This window comes from Hylobates moloch, unplaced genomic scaffold, assembly GCF_009828535.3.
Source record: "Hylobates moloch isolate HMO894 unplaced genomic scaffold, HMol_V3 SCAFFOLD_6, whole genome shotgun sequence".
NCBI classification, from domain to species: Eukaryota; Metazoa; Chordata; class Mammalia; order Primates; family Hylobatidae; genus Hylobates; species Hylobates moloch.
Window position 1 is genome coordinate 35,712,422 of NW_026652281.1, and position 23,154 is coordinate 35,735,575.

A 23,154-nucleotide genomic window follows, 5' to 3' on the forward strand; every position below is an offset into this window, starting at 1 on the left:
ATTCAATTCTCCTTTCAGATGCATGCACTAAGTCTTCTCTGAGCCTGCAGCAATATTTTAGAGGGACCTCAGAAAGTTCTAAGTCAGAGCCTTGACATTCTACTCCAAAAGGAAGTCCAAATTAGAGCCTAAAGGCTTTTTCTTAAAAGCTGTTAAGGAGTAGTAAGAAAGTCACCACTCTAAGGAAAACATGAAACTATCTGAAAGTCTTCTGGTTCCTAATTGGATACAGATTAGATTATTTTAAATGAAAAAAAAAGTGCCCTGTAGTTACCCGATCAAGATTGGACTGCCTGTGTCACTGGCATGAATTAAAGAACCTCCATAGTTGCCTGTTCCCTTCTGAAGGTGTTCCTATGGCCCACAAAAATTATCCAGCAATCACTTTTTGTCTATCAGTCAACCTTAATAGCTCTCAAGAGTTTGGATTATCAAGCTTTAAATAAAGTGATATCAAGATGACTATAAAAAAATAAACATTTCTGAAAGTGTCCCTTCCTCCATAAGGCTTTAAACCATTTGCAAATTCTTAATTGGGAGTATGTCCCAATCATTCTATTAAACTATTTACAGCTCCACCTACTTCTAGATTCAGCAAACAGAACTACTAGAGTATTTTGAGAGCCAAAATAGTAAGAAAGAGACTTCTGTAATGGTTGAGATTTCTGCACTGACCTTAATTAGGGTGCCGCCATAGGGTTACCAAAGTTTTTAGTGAGGGCTGGGGAGGTGGAGCATAAGTGACATTTTTTTTTCTGCAGAAGGTGATGGCTTTGTAGAACACTGTAAAATTTTTCAGGAAAACATACAGCAATTTTTCTTATCCAGTGGGAACAGCCTATTTGACAAGGAATGATACAAGTTTGATTCACCTTTGAGCACTCTTACAGAGTTTATAGAAGAAGTGTAACTGGTTACAAAACAAAAATTACGCCTTCACTCTCCAGTTCTTAAAGTTTATCCACATCCTACAAATCTTATGTTTGTATAGGTCAGGTTAAAGTAAGCTCCAAACTTGTGGCCGTCAGAAGTATCTCGTGTTTCACACACCTGAAATTACTCTAACTTATTACATTTGTATTCTCTAAGAAATAATGCTGACTGCTGTCACCACAGCATCACTGATCTCTCAGTGGCTGTTAAAATATAAACAAGTGGAAAAAAAACTATACAAGTTGATAGCAGCTGTTCATGTATTCTTGTTTTGCTAATACCTGTGTAGAGAAAGACAGTTTCACATGCAGATCACCATACATTTTTGCTTAAAGGTTACACTGGCTAAATTCTTTATCACATTACATCTGGGTGAGATTTTGCATGTGACCAAGAGGAAGAAATCATTCAGTCCCGGAAACACCAACTGCTGTGAAAAACCACATCCTTGACTAGTACTTCATCTTTCCACAGTCATTCATCTGCTAATCAGGTGAAATATCAGCTCAGCAGAACAAAGCAAGTTATATACAAATTTCCCCCACATTCACACTGATGCCATACTTAGTAATTCTGGCTCTACCATTCACTTTTGCACTTTTTGCAAATCAAATTCATGTGGAAAAATGTTCTGTTTGTAGAACTCATAGTATTCACTTATAGTGCTCATGTCAGGAATGGCAAATGAGTAAGAGCCCCTGATAATCTGCTTTTGTTTGAACCTAATGCAAAGATTATAAAACATGTCCACTTCTTTCCTAGTTCAAATCAGTTTTTAGACATCTTATCAAGACTTATTTACTTTGCATGAGATTTGTTTCCTATTATTTGAATATGTGCTATACCCTCGAATTAGAAAAACTTGCCTGAATGTATTGTCAGTTATTAAAGCACATGTGACTAAGTTTGCATTTGTCAGTATTGTTGTTTGTACTGAGTCTCATTTTAAAATTGCTACTTAACACTGTACTATACCTTGTAATTTTTTAGATTCTTCACTTGTATTCTTTAAATGTTTCCAGATGCCTTTAGTTTTAGCTGCTGTAAAATAGCTACTTTGCGTTATTTGATATAGAATTGTTTTTTAAAAGCTCCATTTATTTATACAGAGACATTTATAATATTTTACAAACATTCTTATATTCTGAATAAATATTTCTAATTCCACGGTGTACCTTACTGTGTTATTTAAAGGGTAAGGCTATCCTTCTGTAGAACTGTTTGTTTGTCATACAGGCAAATAGCAAATCCATGATGCTTACATGAAATCAAGAGCCCTAGTCAAAGCAAGGCGGCTAGAAGACTATTATTAGATCAAAATGGCCAAAAAACCCTCATTTATAGCCCATTTCTAGTTGGCTTTTTAAAATTTGGCATATTGAAGAAAGTCTTTTCTCCTCTTAAAGATCATTTAAAAAGGGAATGTAATCAAGGACTGGAAATGCAAGGAAGTCATATAGGACAACAAGATGGCAACCGGTTTTGCAACACATCTGTTAGAGAAAGATTACAATGTACACAAGTTTTCACTATCGAAGCAAAGTAACTTTGACAGTAAGTATAACACCTTAGTCACTCTCCTTCTGAAAATTTAAAATAAAAGCTACTATCATATAGCTGAGGTCTCTAATGGAAAAGAATGTATTTCTTTCCCCCTTGAGATCCAAAATTAAGTATTCCTATTGCAAAACCTGATTCTAGCACAAACTTAAGAATTGCTGGATTTTAAATATCTAATGAATTCACATCTCAAGCCCTACACTATAATCTTGCTTTAAAGCAACAAACTTAATTGTTTGAGGTATTTTCATTTTTGCAGAGACTCTCTATTTCTTCCCGGGTTTTTTTTTTTTTTTTTTTTTTTGGGTGGTTTTTTTGTTTTTTCCAGAGTCTTGCTCTGTTCACCCAGGCTGGAGTGCAGTGGCGCGATCTCAGCTCACTGCAACCTCCGTCTCCCGGGGTCAAGAGATTCTCCTGCCTCAGTCTCCCAAGTAGCTGGGACTACAGACACGCACCACCATGCCCAGCTAATTTTTGTATTTTTAGTTTCACCACGTTGGTCAGGCTGGTCTCGAACTCCTGACCTCGTGATCCACCCGACTCGGCCTACCAAAGTGCTGGGATTACAGGTATGAGCCACTGTGCCCAGCTTCTTCCTGTTATATAAACATACTTTTATCATGTTCATCTCATACTTGCTTGCCATTTTTATTGGTCCAAAGAAACAGCAACCACAATGAGTAACTCAGAACCTACAATAATAAGTAACAGTAGCAGAAAACCAGGCTAAGGTGGTAACTAAAACTGCCCAAGCAGCCAATTTTATTGATAGTACATTACAAACAATCTAACACAATGATGTTTTTACAGAAAGCCAGTATCTGAACAACCGTCCATCATTCAAATTGTATTTTGTACGATTAAAAGGCTTTTAGTTTCTAACCTATTATTTACATCAAAAAGCTTTCAAAAAGTTAGAGCATAACTGTTAAGACATAGGATTTTGTTCATTTTCTCAGTGAAGAGTACAGAGTACAGCTGACATTCTAGTGGGTCTTTGGAAGTACAGTAATCCTGCAGACATTTAAACTCTAATTCACAAACATAAAACACTGGAAATCCTTTGATAGTCATACCCAACAATACAGGTAAAGTCAATCTTTATCCTTTCGTTAACACTGAGGGAAAAAGACAAAGTTGCTGTTCAACTACAACAACATAAATCTAGAAACAAAATAAAACCTGTTCTAAATGTTTCAGTTCTTATAACAAGGTGAACACTACCAGTGTTTTGGGGTTCCTTTTCTGCTATCAGTAAATGTTTGACGATTTCCAAAAGAGCACCAAGAACTCTATACTACCATGAACAGAATCCCTTGAAGTAGGTTTACTTACAGTCTTTCTCCAAGCCTTAAAATGCCCTATTAAGGTAAAATAAAACACTGTTATAATCTAGGCAAAAATTAAAGGTTGAATCATTCCACATAAGACAAAAATAATTACTAAAGAAATAGAGTTCACACATCTACGTGGTTATCACATTTACTCTAAAGTCCGGTTTTTTCATTGACCATAATATATTTAGTGAAACATTTCCTCAGTTTTTGTCTACCAGCAAAAGGTCTCAAATAATTTGCTTAACGTAACTCAGCATAAATATCTTCACCTTTTTCCGACTAAAACTTACTCCCAAACAAATTGTTTTAAGACTATGTATCTTCCATTAACATCTTTAAAGCATAATGTAAAAAACCACATCAAGTCTTGTTTTGAAAATAGGCACAGTATTAAAAAGTCAAGTCTTACCCCTTTCCCATCCAAACTAATCTGTATGCCCTATTTTGGTTAGACAAAAGACAATCTTATTAAGAGAACTTCACTTAAAAATGCTAATGCATGAACTATAATTCCGTTTATTTTATTCTGAAATGAGATTGTTTTAAATTTTTATTAAAGCTAACAGATAAAAGTCTGAATTGTACATGGATCTAGGATAAGTCAATAATTACCAAGGATGATTTTTAAAAAGTACTATAAGGTATTAAGCTAATAAGCAAACTTCAAAACAATTATTTTTTAAAAATAGACATAAAGCAAAATAGTTCATGGTTTTATTGTCCTTCCCTATTTTTGTTACTGAAGAAAAAGTTTCTAGTATTTATAAAATGGAAGTCAGGTTAGCTGTCTCCTGTCCTAACTCTAAAGTGAAATATGACCAAAGAACTTTAAGACTCATTTCTTTGGACATTTGCATTTAACGTTAAATGATTACTTGTGCAACATCCTAACACAAACCTAAAAGGAACCAAAGAGACAGCAGTCCCCTAGAACAGTAGTGAAATGCACAAAGAAACTCTTAGCAGTATGTCTTCTGTGCTTTTCTGTCAGTGCGTATCATATGTACGGCGCATAAAGAATACAAGTCTACTGTTACATGTTCCAAAAGCACTAACCCATCTAATCAACCAACTGCTGAAGAATTATCTTTCTAAATTTCATTCACAGTTGAGAACCTTTACTTTCATTTGCTGCCATCCACAGTCTATTCCTAAGTATCACAAAAGCATACGCCTGCCAATCTCTTAAAAAATGACAATGCAGACTTGCGTTCAAAATGAAGCTACAGGTTTAGAACCTCAGATTCAATGAACTAAAAGGATAATACATTAAAATGTTAAATTTGACCTCAAATTCCACTATACTAAGGATGTTGCCTAAGACCTCTCAAAGACTGAGGACCAGCAGGACACTGCCCATTTCACTCTAGAACCACATACAAGTCTGTTGTTCCCAAGCCAATGTGAAAGCTATAAGCATTGAGACTCAAAAGAGCACAGGGGTCCACAGATGACCCAAACATCAAAAGTGCGATCACCTTCTCAGGAAGGCAAGATAAAATCACTGCTTGCAAGTCTGTGGCAGGTTTGTTATAGAGATGTAATATAAATTTAAAAAGATGGATTATTCTACAGAAGGGATAAGACACCAGGGAGAAAAAAAGGACTCAATGGACTTTTTCCTGGCCAGTCACACCAAGAAAAGGGATTAAGAAACAACAGGTCTTCAAATGGCACTAAACGAACAGTGGCCAATAACCCAAAAACCACCCAACCACCTGCAGGAAACCTTCCACCAAAAAGCAGAAAACACATATTCAGGGCCGCTGTCTTCTACTGGACTAAAAGACTGAAGTCTACTAAAGGTTAGGGTCCATGTGGAACAAGGTTACAAACACAGGCAATTGATTTCTGCATTCACTCTTCAGAGTACCTTTGACCAATACTACCCAACTGACGTAATAAGCACCTTGTGAAAGCTCATTCCTTTTAGGTTGGTGCCTTCAAGCTGCTAACATAGCTAGACCATACTCCTCTGCTAACCACAGAAGATCCAAGATAAATGGAATGTTTTTATTGGTGATTTCATTACTCTGATAACCCAGATTTAAGATTTCATTATGAACAATTCTCAAGACCTCCATATCATAGTTTTTCTTTACACTTGTTGGTACTCAGCTGGTGGAGGTCAACCCTTTAAGCCCACTCCCAAGCGTAAGAGTAACTTTCACTCTTTTCCCTATTTACAGACTACTATTTCTAGTAAATGCTATTTGTCACAAGAAAGTTAGATGGAAAGGAATGAATCACCATTCAGGACAAATGTATAACCACCGTGATGTGACTGACACCACAGCAGATTATGGCTGTGTGTTCTGAGTTGTCTTCCTGTAAGAAAGCAGTGCACTCGAGTTTGACTGGAGTTCTACAGTATTACTACATGAAGGACCAGACTCCTCACCACTGGTCTTTAAAGTGAGAAAAATTACTTTAGATTCACTGGATTGCTTGGCAATCATACTTCGAAAAAATTCACTTTATCCAGGGCTAGAAAACACTCGATAATGGCGATACATATATATTTATAGATATAGATATTCATATATATATGAATGACTACACTTAGGCCATGCAATGATCACATTTCTAGCCTGGCACATAATACAACACTCAAGTATTGATAAATACTCTAAAGTTTGTTTCTTATACTCTTTGCCCAGCAACTATAGCTATTCTTCTCCCTTCAGGACACTTTGATTCTAAACCAATAATCTATCATATTTTTTTGAAACTGCTATCCAGAATCCTACTTTGAAAGCATGGGGCAAAGCCTGTACTGCCCATTTGCAATCTGCCATCTTTCTGACACAGGAGTACAGACTCCAAGAGCAACTCAATTCTAGGAAGCAAAAAGATGCCGAGAAAGCCCAACATAATCTCATTTTTAGAATTTTTGGCAACTAGACAAATGCACTTTAAAGTCTTAGGACATGATACAAAATAAGAAACTCTACCTACACTTTACCAAGCTGTCAGGAGTACTGTCTGACAAAATTGTTTTTACTAACACTTGTTTACCTAGAGACAGGTATGTAAAGGATACCTTCAAACAAAATAGTTTGTCTTGCTTATTAATCTAAAGTTACAACAACACATATGAACCCCATCCCCCAGGCTAGAAAATAATCCAAGTCAAAATTACTAGGAAGAAAAGTTAATGAATCTGACTTTACTATAACTATGATTAACATACAAAGAAAATACCGCCTCAGAAAATATAGAAACACAAAAGATGTCAATCAAAACAGTCTCAGGGAGCAGGAAGGTCCACTGGTACAAAAATAAAGATAAAAAGCCAAGAGAGACCACCCTGACCAACACGGAGAAACCCCGTCTCTGCTAAAAATACAGAATTAGCCAGGCGTGGTGGTGCATGCCTGTAATCCCAGCTACTTGGGAGGCTGAGGCAGGAGAATGGCTTGAACCCAGGAGGCGGAGGTTGCGGTGAGCCGAGATTGCACCACTGCACTCCAGCCTGGGCAACAAGAGTGTAATTCCGTCTCAAGAAAAAAAAAAGCCGAGAGGGTATTATGTTAAGAAAAGTAACTTGGCAAAATGTCTAATTTTTATAATTAACTTTGCTCTCCTTACCATTTAATTGTTGGAGATGAAAAAAGAAAGGACGAGAAGTAGGTCCATAAGAGAATAGGTAGTGAAATGTTTTTAATGCACACATGCACTCAGACCTTAACTTTTCTATAGGACACAATATGGTGACTTTTATAGAAGAATCTAATTCCTACAGTAGGAGGCTGTTATTTACTCAGATTTGAATTCCTTTTATTTGACATTACATACAAATTACTAAAGCCTTCAAAAGGAAAAGTACCAACTCAATCTTATAGCATAAAATTACTTTCATTATATGTCTTCATTAGCTATACTTACTAATTGATATTTAATAGAAAAATAAGGATATTCAAAGCTCAGAACAGCAAGTAGTAACCACAATTCCTTTGACAGCATTGGGAGACTTTCCTTTATACATGAATACAAAAATCCAACTTCATTTTCCAACATCTTTAATCAAATTTCACTCACACTTATATGAGTTCTATTAGGTTCTCAGGCCTCTCCAAATGCTCATGTCTCAGGAGGGTATCACTATTTGAAATCCTAAACCATTCATTTGCTACTTCTTAACAAAAATTTTTGAAAAGCATGTAAACCACACCCTTATCTTTTGGATTACAATGGTTAGGTACAAAAACAATTCATTTAGCATCTTATAAACCATTAAAGTTAAACATAAAAGCACCTACAAATTTTTTAAAAATAAAAGATTCACAGTGCACTGCACGTTGGAACATATAAGGTTGGAACATAACATTTAAAAAGTGAATTCCAAGACCTGTATCTCTCTCAAAGACATAAAACATAATGAAGCAAACCAACTACTCTTCTCATCTAGCATCTTAAAATGCAGCACTCAGTAGAAGTAAATTATTGCATATTCAGGATACTCCTTTATCACTTGATTTCCTCAAACCGTACTAAAATTTCTCAAAAGAGAAATCCAGTTCGCTAAGCACGGCCTTTCTCAAGGTAACCTGAACACTGAGAAACTATTACCCAGGTTTGAGGGAATAAGTAGAGTAGATGTACCTAAAACAAGTACATCCAACTTAAATATTTTCTGCATAGTTAAGTCACATCACACACATAAACCTTAACTCACACCTTTTAACATTTTTTTAACCTCAAACTTTGAGCTAAAAGCCTGAAGTTATCATAATCGCATCCCAACAATACCCTTATATTTTGTTCCACAGTGCATTAAATAAAGCAGCGCAACAGCAATAACATTTAACCATAGTTAAACTACTGTAATCACAAAGATAATTTGTTGGTTCTTGAAAAGGCTCAACACCATTAGAGGCCATACTTCCGGTAACTAACTAATCTCTTTTGCTTCAGTATTGAGAGCTGAAAAATCCAACTCTACAGGCACCAGCAAGACTGGCCAAAGTATGCACTTAAAAAGAAAAAAAAAAACACACACACACACATACCAAAAAAAAAACAGTAAAAGTTAAATGGTTTCCAGAAGACAATAAATGAGTGAAAATTATTCATCTGCCAGGCAAACTACATTTTCACTCCTTTAACAAGTTAACAGAAGTCTGGAATGCTGGGACCAACTATAAATATGGCTCAAAGAGACCCAAGCAAAGCAGCCGTATTTCTGAAAAGAACAGTAAAAGCTTCCAAACACAATCATATAATGCATTAAAAAGCAAAGGTCACAGGATTCAAAAATTTGTCACATTAAAAGATGCAGGATTCTGAGTATCATAATTCTACGCACACTGCTTTAATTGTGAATTCTCCTGCTTAGCACCAAAAGGGTGACACTTTCATTAATAAATAGAATTTCTCCTTTAAAATCAAGCCATTTAAAAGCTAAAGCAAAGTACTACCAAGTGAATTCCTTAAATAGCCCTTCTTTTAAAAGTCCCATGAGGTTCAGTGAAACCCAATTAAATAGGCTACCTACACAGAATAAAGATTTCTACAGTAACATTTATAAGCAGAGAAGTATTTTGTGGATACCATTGTAAAAAAGGATTTTTAAAACCCACATGATAGATACACACACACACATATACTCAAACATCCCCTACTCCCAAGAAATTCCTTCAGTGAGGTCAGATGCAGCCAAAACACTAAAGCCCCCTTAATGCCCTGGTGATTGTCCTCAATTATAGCTGAAATCCTCCTTAAAATGGGCACTGCCATCCATATTTGAATTTAAAAATCCTGAAGCAAAATACATTCCTAGGAGTGTTACGTACGTTACTGTTATGTAACACATATACATAACGTGTAACCTAGTGAAATGCTTTATTTGGACTTGGGTAAACTGCATACCCCTTCCCTTCTCGCTCCATCATCCAGGGGCTTAGCAGGCCAATAAAAGCATGTCAGTCTCTGCTACTATTGCAAACTGGAACCTAATATAACATCGGTTTCCAAAGATCAATACTGGAGATGCAATGTAAAACCTAGTAATATCAGTTTTTCATACATATTTACACAGCTGGAATATAGAAGAAATTTCCACAAGAACAAAAGTCTACGAGACTAAAGGGTTGGAGGCAGGATAGTAAAGACATGACCCAAAGTAGCTGCTGGGTCCCAGCCTCCATGCTGTCTGCTACATTTCCTCCAGCCGTCTCACAGGTTTACTGACTGCATTTAACCACAGCTCAAAATCACAGCATTAACTCCCATCAACTCAAGCCCCTCCAGGCTACAGACTTTGTCCTTTTTAAGTGCTAAGAGTTCAGTTTGGACATGCACATTATATTCCAGAAGCTGCTCAATAAATCCTTTCACTGAAAACTCCAGAGGAAGATTAGAGAGCCTCAGTGGTTAGAAGCAGAGAGAAGTACAAAATGCCACCAAAGTAGATCATCTGTAATCCTGATGAATGTGACATCTCAGCTCTTGTGTTCATTTAATAATTGGGCATTATTTTAAGTTTCTTTGAAAAACTCCAATATACTATTATTGCAATCACTGTAACAGGTAGATGCAGCATTCCCATTAACTTGGCTACTTGACAGTAACTCAATACATTATTTTCTTAACCAGAATACAAAATAAAACCCACAGTCACACAGAATAAATGCCCTCAAAGAAAGCAACTTAAACTTGTACTAAACACTGGAAAGGTAAATCTGTATAAAAGGTTATAACTGCATTTACAGTGCAAACTCGTGTTTCTTTCTACTCTCTCTTATAAACAGAAAATGTCTTCAGAAACATTGCCTCCCTGCATTTCTTTAAAACACCTGAGAAAGGTAAGGCTTGAGGAGACACCCACTCAAATGCAACAGGTCTCTGATCCTGGGACATTTACGATACATCTGCTGCTATCAAAGGTCCAAGATTTTCATTATAGCATTATGGTCAAACTTGAAACTCAAAAAGGCTCTGGATGAAAAGGGGAACTTGCAATGTCCATTACATGCCACGGGCTGTCCCTCGGTATGTTCTAGCAACTGGTCTTCATTGGAGCTAGGTAAGTCATATACAGCATCTGTTTAAATAAATAAATAAATAAATAAATAAGCTCAGTAATCTCAGTAAGAAATCAAATACTGCCCTTTGCCTTTTGTTACAAAAGAATTAGTTTTGAGTATATATTTATCTTTCCAGACTCTAACCCTAAATAGAACCACCAAAATATGTATTTTCCTTTCCATAAACTGGTGGTCAACTGCATTTTCAATCTATTATTATTTCCACATATTCAACATCTTAATCTCAGCCATTAAGACCCTTGACACTCCTCTGCTTTCAAAATGAGCGTAACTTTACCTCCTATATGTGCTTTACCTACTATATGTGCATTCTGTTACAGAAAAATAAAGCTGGCGTTTACCAAGATTTCCAAGAATTTATCACCATAAAGAAAAATCTGGCCAGGCATGGTGGCTTACACCTGTAATCCCAGCACTTTAGGAGGCCAAGGAGGGCAGATCACAAGGTCGGGAGTTCGAGACTAGCCTGGCCAAGATGGTGAAACCCCATCTCTACTAAAAATACAAAAATTAGCCAGGCATGGTGGCGCACGCCTGTAATCCCAGCTACTCAGAAGGCTGAGGCAGGAGAATGGCTTGAACCCAGGAGGCGGAGGTTGCAGTGCGCTAAGATCGTGCTGTTGCACCCCAGTCTGGGTGACAAAGCAAGACTCCATCTCAAAAAACAAAGATAAAAATAAGAAAAAAAAGAAAAATACAAATTTTCCAAATCATAGTACAACAAAACTCCAATTTACCTGGGCTTTTTTTTCCTCCCTTTTAAACAGATCAGGGACTTGACCAGAAAGTAGGTTTGGAATAGACATCAAGAAGCTGGGGCAGAAAAAAGTGTGAAATGAGGATGAGGCTTCCCAGGACATGAATCCTTTTATACTTCTCAAGACAACTCAAAATTTTATATATCCATATAATGCCCAACTAAGATCGATATACCAGTTTATAGTATGCTAGGTCTCATTCTGTTGCCCAAACTGGAGTACAATGATAATCACAGCTCACTTCAGCCTCAACCTCCTGGGCTCAAGTGACCTTTTTGCCTCAGCCTCTTAAGTAGCTGGTACTACAGGTATGTGCCACCACACCTGGCTCATTTTTAATTTTTGTAGAGTCAAGAGTCTTGCTATGTTGCCCAGGCTGGCATGGTGTACCTTTTTTAATGTCCCTGAATATATGACTTTTAAAAGATTTCTGAATATATGTTATTTAGACTTCACTATCCACCTAACATGTCCCCACCACCCAAGGTGGCCAGAAAAAAATCCTATTAAGAGGACTTATACCCCCATAACTTCTCTATACTAAACTCTAATGAGGAGAAATAAAAGACCCTTCAATAAATGGTGCTGGGAAAACTGGATATCCACATGCAAAAGAACTGGATCCTTTATACCAGACATAAAAATGAACTTGAAATGGATGAAAGACTTAAATGTAAGACCCCAAACTGTAGCATTCCTAGAAGAAAACACGGAAAAAAGCTCTCTGATGCCCATCTTCACAATGATTTTTTTTTTGGATATGACCCCAAAAGCACAGGTAACAAAAACAAAAATAAACAAGTGGGACTGTATCAAACTAAATTCTAATGATAGTTCCTTTCTTCATAGTTAACAGTAACTTTCCATAATAGGGTTAAGGCATCTCTTTCAAAATAGCATTATCTTGCTTAAATCACAGACAGTATTACAGAAAAAGAATATGATAATGTTTTTCATTTCTTAGACTTTTCTATATGAAAGCCTTTAATTTAGATGGTGAATAAATGAGTATCTACTGCACAGGAAATTTCATACAATTCAAAATAGCACCTAAGAAAAAAGTCTACTGCACTTCCAAGTAGCATCTACTGAATCAGTATTTAACAAAGAGCTTCCTACATTCATCACGATTACTTTCCAAATAAGACAACACACCTAGTTTTCATAACCGAGGAAGGAGAAATTGCAAGTATCTTTAATAAAACCCATACTTAGTATCACCTTAAAAAGCTGAACACTGCCTCCAGAAGAGGGAAAAATGTTCCTTTTAATTGGAAAAAAGGCATACAAATTTACTAACGTGTGTATGGGAAGAACCACAGTGATTACCCCTCAAAAATGTTCCCCTTCTAAAGTCAGTGCACCCCTTACATAGATCTGAGAGTGAGGTTTCCTAGCCTTTACAATACTGGATTCTTTCTACTCTCTCCAAATCCTTATGCAATTATTTACGTATTTAAAATATTCGTGCATAGCACTAAGGTTTAACATTCATAAAAGAAATGGCACGGTCTGAAGGCAAGTTATTTTATCTAAATGAATTTGTTTCAGCCAGTTTCTTAGAGAACTCTACATACATGAACTCTTTCTACAGAACATATGCAACTCTTCCTGCTTGTGAGATCACAACTATCACAGATCACATACTCCCACTAAAATCAAAGTCAGGTAAACCAAACCAAATCCCACAAGGCAAATCACAAAAAGATAGGAAATGACTTGCCTGTTTCAAAATTATCTTGAAGTTTCCGTGGATGAAGTTTCTTTTCGCACTTCTATTTAAAAAAAAAAAAAAAAAAAAAACACAAACACACATACAACAGTCACCGGTTACTTCACTTGCTAAAAATCAAAATATGTATTATCAAATTTCTCAGGGAGAAAACTGAACCAGGAATATAATCATCATCCCATTCTCTCACCAGTATTTTTGTATTTTGTATTTACTTTTTACACCTAAAATTTTTTTTTAGTTCTTGATTACATACATATACATTATAAAGACATCAAAAAAATAGACAAGTATTGGCTAGGTGTGGTGGCTCACGCCTGTAATCCTAGCACTTTGAGATGCTGAAGCAAACAGATCATTTGAGGCCAAGAGTTTGAGACCAGCAAAATCACCTCCCAACATACTTTATTTCTAAAACATAAAAATCAGCGAGAGCTAATTAATTTAGCTGAGGTGGCCAGGCACAGTGGCTCACACCTGTAATCCCAGCACTTTGGAAAGCCAAAGCATGAGGATCACTTGAGCCCAGGAGTTCAAGACCAGTCTGGGCAACATGGTGAGACCTATTTCTACCAAAAAAAAAAAAAAAAAAATACAAGAATTAGTAGCGTGTGGTGCCACGCACCTACAGTCCCAGCTACTCTGGAGGCTGAGGTAGGAGGACTGCTTGAACCAAGGAGGTGGAGGTCGCAGTGAGCCAAGATCGCACCACTGCATTTCAACCTGGGTGACAGAGCAAAACCCTGCCTCAAAAAAAAAAAAAAGAGCTGAGGCAAGAAAATGGCTTGAGCCCAGAAGTTCAAGGCTAGAGTAAGCAATGTACGTGCCACTGTACTCTAGACGACAGAGCGAGGCCCTGTCTCAAAAAAAAAAAAAAGAAAGAAAAAAAATTACTCATTACAGTTCTCAACCCAGAGCTAATCAGTATATATTTCTAGCTTTTTCCTATGAAGATGTGTGTTAACATCTTTTCATAAAATTGCAAACTTTAAATGGAATTATGATACTAGTGTCCAATAACTTTTAAAAATAGAATACATTGTGAACAAATTCCTTTTTCAATAGATGCACACTGTCATTTTTAGCAACTTCATGGTAACCCACTGCACAGATCTATGATACTGTATTTAATATCATCTTCTTCGATATTTAGGTTGTTCTCCATGTTTTCATCATAAAGGGGGTGAACATTCTTTAGATTCCTCTTCTAGGGAAAAGGTGAACACTTTTAGGGTTTTGATATAGCAAACTCCTCTCTAGAAGGTTGTACCAATTAGTCATTTTTATGTGTTACCAATACACTCAATACACAACTGGGTTATTTCTTTCCATCTTTGCCAATCTGATCGGAGAAATGTATCCCATTTCAATTTACATTCTCTGACCACACATACAGTTTAACACTTTTATATGTTTATCAGTCCCTTTTATTTCTTCTCTTAAAAACTGCTCATATACTTGCTCTCCATCATTAACTTTCATCTTAAACAACTTTTAAAAATCTATTCAAGTTCTTCTAGACAAATTTGAGTAATTTGTGAAGTTCTCCCAAAAAATCTACAAAGAATTTTATTGGTATCATATTAAACTCATACATTAATTTGAGGACAATTAACACTTGTACAATATTATCAGTAAGTTATCTGTCGGCCGGGAGCAGTGGCTCATGCCTGTAATCCCAGCACTTTGGGAGGCGGAGGCAGGTGGATCACGAGGTCTGGAGATTGAGACCATCCTGGCCAACGTGGTGAAACACTGTCTCTACTAAAATACAAAAAAAAATCAGCCAGGGGTGGTGGCGCACACCTCTAGTCCCACCTACTCAGGAGGCTTAGACAGGGCAATCACTTGAACCCGGGAGGTGGAGGTTGCAGTGAGCCGAGATCGTGCCACTGCAATCTAGCTTGGTGACAGAGTGAGACTCTGTCTCAAAAAAAAAAAAAAAAAAAAAAGTTATCTGTCCAGTTTTTGTTAAAAACAGCTGTTGAATTTTAAAATGATTCATCTTAGTAGATGATAAAAGCCTTTTAATCATCTACTAAGATTGTCTGTTCTTGTCACCACTTTTATCAGACGGAAGAGAAATAATAATGAAGTAGTCAAATGAGTCATTAGAACCCAAATTAAGTAAATACCCAGGGAATTCACGTAAAATATTTTTGCTAAAAATTTGAAATTACTATTATTACTCACCAATAAATGAAAAACAGGTGAAGCTACAATAAGAAAACCCAATACACAAATATCAGAAATTACAGAAAAGATAACGCAGGAGACTGTTAGTTATGAATTAACTTTTGGAGGACTGACTAAACAAAAGAATGAAAGAAAATGCTTTATTCAGTTATTTGTCATTAAGCCAAATCTAATGACAATAGCACTGGCTGTGTTTTGTTTTTTTTTTTCTAAACTCTTACCAACTTGAAGAAAAAAATAATTAAATCCTCCCAAACTTTTATCCTCACTGAAATAATAGGGAGTATTTAGAAAAACATGGGGCAATGGCCAAATAATTGCTCTAGGGAACAGGTTTGAGTACGCATTGATATTAAAATATAAACAGCCACATAAAAAATTAGATGTATAATTGAATCAACATTATAAATTTGTAATTAAGAGCAGCCAGAGATTTTTAGTGTAAATAGTGCACAATTCAGCTACACAAAAATCCTACTACTATATCAATTAAAATAAGAACAAAGCAAGTAACATTCCTGTGCCTTGGCAATGCCCTTGTTTCACTCTTCAGAGGATGAACTGCCTACTTAGTGTGACAGCTGTAACTCTTACCATCAAAGAATTCTGCTGCTTTGCTGGCTGAAGCCCATTTGTTCTTTTCTTTTGATTAGGTGAATCTTGATACTGTTTTCTGCCATTTCCCCTCATACTTTGATTCTGTTTTCCCAAAAAGAAATAAAATATGAATCTACAGTATAATGTAATAGCACAAAAAAAATGCCACATGAATATGTTTAGCTGGTTGAATCAAGTTTTTAGCAAAGCTTCTCCTACCCAAATTTTCATGAATCACCCTATCAATTATTTTCTTATAGAAGTCAGTGCTTCCGAAAGCAAGAGTTCTCTAAAGGTATGAAATAGCAAATACACTTTCCCCTAGAAATCTTTCCACACTTCGGCCGGGCACAGTGGCTCATGCCTGTAATCCCAGCATTTTGGGAGGCTGAGGCAGGTGGATCACGAAGTCAGGAGATGAGACCATCCTGGCTAACACAGCAAAACCCCATCTCTACTAAAAATACAAAAAATTATCTGGGCGTGGTGGCACACGCCTATAGTCCCAGCTACTCAGGAGGCAGAGGCAGGAGAATCACCCAAACCCAGGAGGCGGAGGTTGCAGTCAGCCGAGATGGCACCATTGCACTACAGCCTGGGCAACAGAGGGAGACTCTGTCTCTTTAAAAAAAAAAAAGAAAGAAAGAAAGAAAGAAATCTTTCCACACCTCTTGCCTTATCCCATGTCTGCTTATAGATCTCGTTTCTAATGCATACATGGAACCTCTCTGTAAAGGAATGCCGAGGGACACTGGCTACAGTTCTTAAAGCAGAAAATGGGTAGATGTAGTAATCAATTGTTACCCTAGAAATCTGCTTTAACTTATTAATAAGCAGTATTAATTTTCACTACATTTTTACAAAATAACAAAGATTACTGTTTTTTTTTTTTAAATGGAGTCTCACTTCGTTGCCCAGGATGGAGCACAGTGCTTGGCTCACTGCAACCTCCGCCTCCCAAGTTCAAGCGATTCTCCTGCCTCAGCCTCCCGAGCAGCTGGGATTACAAGCACATGCCACCATGCCCGGCTAATTTTTGTATTTTCAATAGGGTCGGTGAAGATTTTCACCATGTTGGCCAAGCTGGTCTCAAACTCCTGACCTCAGGTGATCCACCCACCTTGGCCTCCCAAAGAGCTAGAATTACAGGCGTGAGCCAACGTTCCCAGCTGAAATTCATGTTTTTAAAATGGGGGCCATTACTCCTAAACTTAGACATGCAATAGTTTAAATCTTGCTATTAAATTGCTTTAAGATAATTTTCCTACCAAAAAATGCTTAAGTTTAAATTAAAACGAACATTTTAAACATTAATTTGTCATTTGAGATATTGAAAAGATAGCTATTTGAGGCCTGGATAAAATAGAATAAATAGGAGGAACTTCTAAAATATATATATATATACATATAAAATAAGAATGTTAATTTACATTCCAACTATAGAGAAAAATAACCAGTTGCCAAAATAGCTGGAAAAGAATAACCTAAGTGATGCGAAGGAAGTATGGCTTTGAATGACTCATGTTACTACACGCTTTTAATTTAGTTTCATTCCACTCTTCCCAGCATGTTTTTTAATTGTGGTACAAAATACATACAATTTACCACATCAACCACTTGTGAATGTATAATTCAGTGGCATTAAGTATAGTCAGCACTACCCACTTCCCCAACTTTTATCATCCCAAACAAAAACTTTGCAACCAATAAATAGTAACTCCCTATTCTCCCCTCCCTTAGCCTTGGTAATCTCTACTTTGTGTCTCCATGAATTTGCCTATTTAGGAATAGAATAACATTAATACAATATTCATCCTCTTGTGTCTGGCTTATTTCACTTAGCATAATGTCCTCGAGGTTCACCCATATTGTAGCACGCTTCAGAATTTTTTTTTTTTTTTTTGGAGATAGGGTCTCACTCCCATTGCCCAGGCTGGAGTGCAGCGGTGCCACCACAGCCCTGACTTCCCAGGCTTAGGTGATTCTCCCACCTTAGCCTCCTGAGCAGCTGGAACTACAGGCACGCACCACCATGCTTGGCTAATTTTTTTATTTTTAGTAGTAGAACCATGCTGCCCAGGTGGGTCTCCAACTACTAGGCTCAAGTAATCTGCCTACCTCAGCCTACCAAAGAGTTGGGATTACAAGTATGAGCCACCATGCCTGGGCAGAATTTCATTTCTTCATTTCATTTCTTTAAAGCTGAATGATATTCCATTACGTGTGTACACCACATTGTTTATCCATTCATCTGTTGACAGGCATATGAGCTGTTTCCACCTTTTGGCTATTGTGAATAATGCTATGAACATTGGTATACAAGTTATCTGTTTAAGTTCCTGCTTTCAATTCTTTCGGGTATTACCTAGGAATGGAATTGCTGAGTCACATGGTAACTCTAACTGTTTGAGAAACTGCCAAACTGTTTTCCACAGTGGTTGCACCATTTTACACTCCCATCGGCAATGCACAAAGTCTCCAATTTCTCCACATCCTCACCAATACTTGTTTTCTGTTTTTTTTTGTTGTTGTTTTTTACTACAGCCATCCTAATGGGTAAAAGTGATATCTCACTGTGGAGATACCACTAATTATTAACAATGTTCCCTAATGATTCATAATGTTGAGCATCTTTTGTGTACTTATTGGCCATTTGCATATCTTCTTTGGAGAACTGTCTATTCAAGTCATTTGTCCAGTTTTAAATTAGGTTGTTTTGTTGTTGTTGAGTTCTAAGAATTCTTTACATATTCTGGATATTAACCCTTATCATATATATAATTTGCAAATATTTTCTCCTATTTTGTGGGCTACATTTTCACTATTTTGAAAATTTCTTCTGAAGCACAAAAGTTTACTTTTCACCAGCCCAGTATATACACACACACACACAATTTTTTTTTTTTTGAGACGGAGTTTTGCTCTTATTGCCCAGGCTGGAGTGCAATGGCACAATCTCAGCTCACTGCAGCCTCTGCTTCCCGGGTTCAAGCAATTCTCCTGCCTTGGACTCTGGAGTAGCTGGGATTACAGGAGCCCGCCACCACACCCAGCTAATTTTTTTTATTTTTAGTGAAGACGGGGTTTCACCTTGTTGGTCAGGCTGGTCTCGAACTCCTGACCTTAGGTGATCCACCCTACCCCGCCTCCCAAAGTTCTGGGATTACAGCCATGAGTCACCACGCCCAGCCAAGCCCAGTGTATTTTTAAAATTGAAAAAAAAAAAAAGGTAACATTGAAACCTGAAATTAAAAAGATAACATCAGGTATTAGTAAAGATGTGGAACAATTAAAACTCTCATGTATTTTGCTGAGGATATAAATAACTTGAGGAAATTAGCAAATAGATACTCAATAACACAGGCATATCCAGTGATCCAACAATTCTACTTTTCTTTCCTTTTAGTTACACAGAACTGTGTATATTCATCAAAAGATAGGTATAGGAATGTTCATAGTAGCACTGTTTGTTAAAGCCCCAAACTGGAAACAACGAAAATGTGCATTAACAGTGATATGAATAAATAAATAGTGGTGCTTAGAACATGTGGAAAAAGCAAAACAAGTATTAATAGCAGTGTAATTATACACTCGAATACAACAATGAAAATCAAAGTTTACAATATGCTGTTACTTTTTCTTCCTGAACCTTTCATTGGCAGCATATACACAAAAGTCAGATGTTAATTCTTATTATTCACTGCAGTGGATTCACACAAGAACTGTAAACGTTAAGAAGCCTCAGCCCTGCTTCAAATCACAAGTAAGGAACATACAGGCTTTGATCAATAACTCAGAGCTCTCTGTAACTATTAAGATGTAATTCCTCAATTGAGAATAATTTCAAAGCCAAATGATCTAAATTTCTGAAAAGACTGTAATTGTGTATCACTCACCTTTCCTTTTAAAAAGTCAGACATTTCAGAATGATTATTATATGGCTTTTGCTGCAGTGGTTGCCTGTGCTTTACCCACTGGTCACCAGGAGAACCGTCAGGAAATAACTGCTGACTGTGGCGGAATTTGGTTCGACTACACCAAGATTTAAAAAATAATGAAATCAGAAAATGTTCACTTATAGTTCTTTTAACACCTTAATAGTTAAATTTATAGACTACATGTTTTATTTTCTTATTTACTGTCTATCTCCCCCACTGGAATGTAAGTTCTATGAGGGCACAGATTTTAATCTGCACTGCTTTATCCTCATCACCCAGATAAGTGCCCAGTATTCAATAAATATTTCTGGAATGAATTAATATGCTATTATTATTTTTCATCCTAGACTTTAAAAAATTATCCAGGCCATCTCCTCCCTATAAGTGATTACAGTGTACTCTTTAAAAATATGCAGAATATAAATCTAAATTTAGATGAAACAAATGAATGTACATTTTCCTGTTTTTTGAGACTGGGTTTCCCTCTGCCAACCAGGCTGGAGTGCAGTGGCAGATCACAGCTCACCGTGGCCTCAACCTCTCAGGCTAAAGCCATCCGTTCACCCAATCCTCCCAAGTTGCTGAGACTACAGGCACACGCGCCACCATGTCCTGCTAATTTTCTGACCCTGCACAAGTCAGTTACAGACCACATCCTAGCTGGAAGATGATCTGAGAAAGTAAGCTACCCTCTTAAGTATAAAATTAAAGGGCACAAGATAATGAATGAGCAAATTAAGTAAAGATCCAGTCACGAATTCTTCTGCAAAAGAATCTGTTAAAATGTCGTACTAATGCAGGCTGAGCGCAATAGCTCACACCTGTACCCCCAGCACTTTGGGAGGCCAAGGAGGGTAGATCACTCGAGGTCAGGAATTTGAGACCAGCTTTTGACGAACATTACAATAACAGATTCTGAAAGACATCAGGGCATTTAGTCCAAGCTCCTGTCTTCAGAATATCCTTCTAAAATGGAATGCTACCTATTTAAGAAATACTTACTATACAGGTGGTTTACTCCTATTTAATTTCTGAAGCTCTGTCATAAAAGCAAATCCAAATTACAGAAAATGTAAAAATCAACTCTCTCTGAATCTAACACAGGCAACTTTCTAACAAGGTGATTATGCTTAACATATATGTATGTTTAAAAATACAAGCTTATTTAACAAAGTTACTTTCCCACCCTACTCTGTAACTGACTGGGATGCAATTAAGTCGTAAGCCAGAGGCCAGGCATGGTGGCTCACACCCGTAATCTCAAAACTTTGGGAAGTTGAGGGAGGAGGATCACTGGAGCCCAGGAGTTCAACAGCAGCCTGGGCAACATAGGGAGAGCCCCATCTCTACAAAAAATAAAAAAAAAATTAGCCAGGTTTAGTGGCATCTGCCTGTGTTCCCAGTGACTCAGGAGACTAAGTGAGATGATTACTTGAGTCTGGGAGGTCAAGTCTGCATGCAGTGAGCTGTGGTCATGCCACTGTACTCCAGCCTGGGCAACAGAGAGAGACGCTGCCTCAAAAACAAAAAACAAACAAAAAGTTCCAAGCAAGCAAATGTTCTTCATGGTTTATGTCCAGGTTGTGGTCACTCTTGATAATACACAGTCTCTGACACAATTTTTTTTTTTTTTTTTTTTTTTGAGACCAAGTCTCACTCTGTCACCCAGGCTGGAGTACAGTGGCACGATCTTGACCCACTGAAACCTCTGTCTCCCAGGTTTAAGCCATTCTCCTGCCTCAGCCACCCGAGAAGCTGGGATTACAGGTGCCTGCCACCACACCCAGCTAATTTTTGTATTTTTAGTAGAGATAGGGTTTCACCATGCTGACCAGGCTGGTCTCGAACTCCTGACCTCAGGTGATCCACCTGCCTCGGCCTCCCAAAGTGCTGGGATTACAGGCGTGAGCCACTGTGCCCGGCCGGGAAATTTTTTAAAAAGCCCAAGTCTTCACTGTTCTATCTCCAATTTAACAAACTATATTAGCATCCTTCCCCTCCCCTACAAGAAAACAAACCTCAACATATCCTCTATCCAAATGTCTTTAGAAACTAAATTATCTTAAAAGTAGGATATGAGAAAGAGAGAAGTAACACTAAGAACACACAAGATTTTTTTTCTTTTCCTAGTGTTTTATCTGAAAAGTTGGTATCCTCTTGAGTATACTATTTTAAAAGGTGCCTGAAGCTCATTTCCAACTCCAATTAACCTTTTTCATCTCATCAGAAACCCTTTAAAAAAATCTTCTATTATCTGTGAGACCAATAACAAAGAGTATCTATAAAAAGAAATCTTACACCCTCTGCAAATTTTAGAAGCAAAATACTATTATTCTACTTTTAAAAACTATCAGAAAATCAGGATTCCATGAATATATTTCTTTACCTCAATTTTTCCACAGTGGGTTTAGCCGGCGTGCTACCAGTTGAGGAAAATCCATTGTCACTGTCTGAGGAATCGCCAAACCTTCGAGAAAGCCAGTCCCTTAATGGTCTGCAGAAACATTAAGAATTCACTTTCAAAATATGGCTACAGACAGAAGATGACTATCCCAATCATGAAAGTTACATTTCAAGAAATATGAACACACCTGATAAAGGGAATGGCCATAAAAAATTTGTTAGGTGCCAAACCAAGTTTGGATTTGGGGGTCATATCATTTCTATGACAAGGCAACTTCTCAATAGAGAACCACTCAATGTTCTGAAACACAGAAGAAAATAACTCATTTAGTTAATTTTTATCAAGGAGTTTATAAAAGGATTTCCCTACTTATTCATTTGGGATACTGTCCAGTAACCTGAAAATACTCTTGTTACATACCCGAATTTCTCTCCTAGTTTTTGGGTTAAATTTTGTGTCTTTTGGAATTCCTGGAATGATGTACAAACGAGCAAGCTGGTCATTGATTCGAAGTTCAATGTAATCATCCTTACAAATATAGTCTTTGATATCAAAACCAGTTTCTTCAAAGACCTGGAAACAACAAATTTGGATGAGATTTTCATTTTAATTGTTAGGCCTCTAGTTCATTAAAATGTATTCCAAAGACA

The 23,154-nt window shown here is 37.0% G+C and overlaps 1 protein-coding gene across 6 annotated transcripts in view; it reads right to left on the bottom strand.

Moving 5' to 3' along the window:
* Positions 1 to 653: 653 nt before the first annotated feature.
* DCP2 (decapping mRNA 2) overlaps positions 654 to 23,154 on the bottom strand; it is a 48,181-nt gene continuing 25,680 nt past the window's right edge. For 2 of the 6 annotated variants that reach the window (XM_032156656.2, XM_032156654.2), the window contains 7 exons: positions 22,925 to 23,077; positions 22,692 to 22,804; positions 22,487 to 22,594; positions 20,059 to 20,194; positions 16,160 to 16,264; positions 13,361 to 13,412; positions 754 to 10,875 (listed from right to left, as the gene is read on the bottom strand). In XM_032156656.2, coding sequence (XP_032012547.1) covers positions 10,712 to 10,875; positions 13,361 to 13,412; positions 16,160 to 16,264; positions 20,059 to 20,194; positions 22,487 to 22,594; positions 22,692 to 22,756 — 630 coding nt within the window. In that variant the 5' untranslated portion in view covers positions 22,757 to 22,804; positions 22,925 to 23,077 and the 3' untranslated portion in view covers positions 754 to 10,711. Of the gene's footprint in view, positions 10,876 to 13,360; positions 13,413 to 15,562; positions 15,586 to 16,159; positions 16,265 to 20,058; positions 20,195 to 22,486; positions 22,595 to 22,691; positions 22,805 to 22,924; positions 23,078 to 23,154 lie in introns of all 6 variants that reach the window. The other 4 variants (XM_058440608.1, XR_009214064.1, XM_058440609.1 and 1 more) reach the window with 4 other exon arrangements.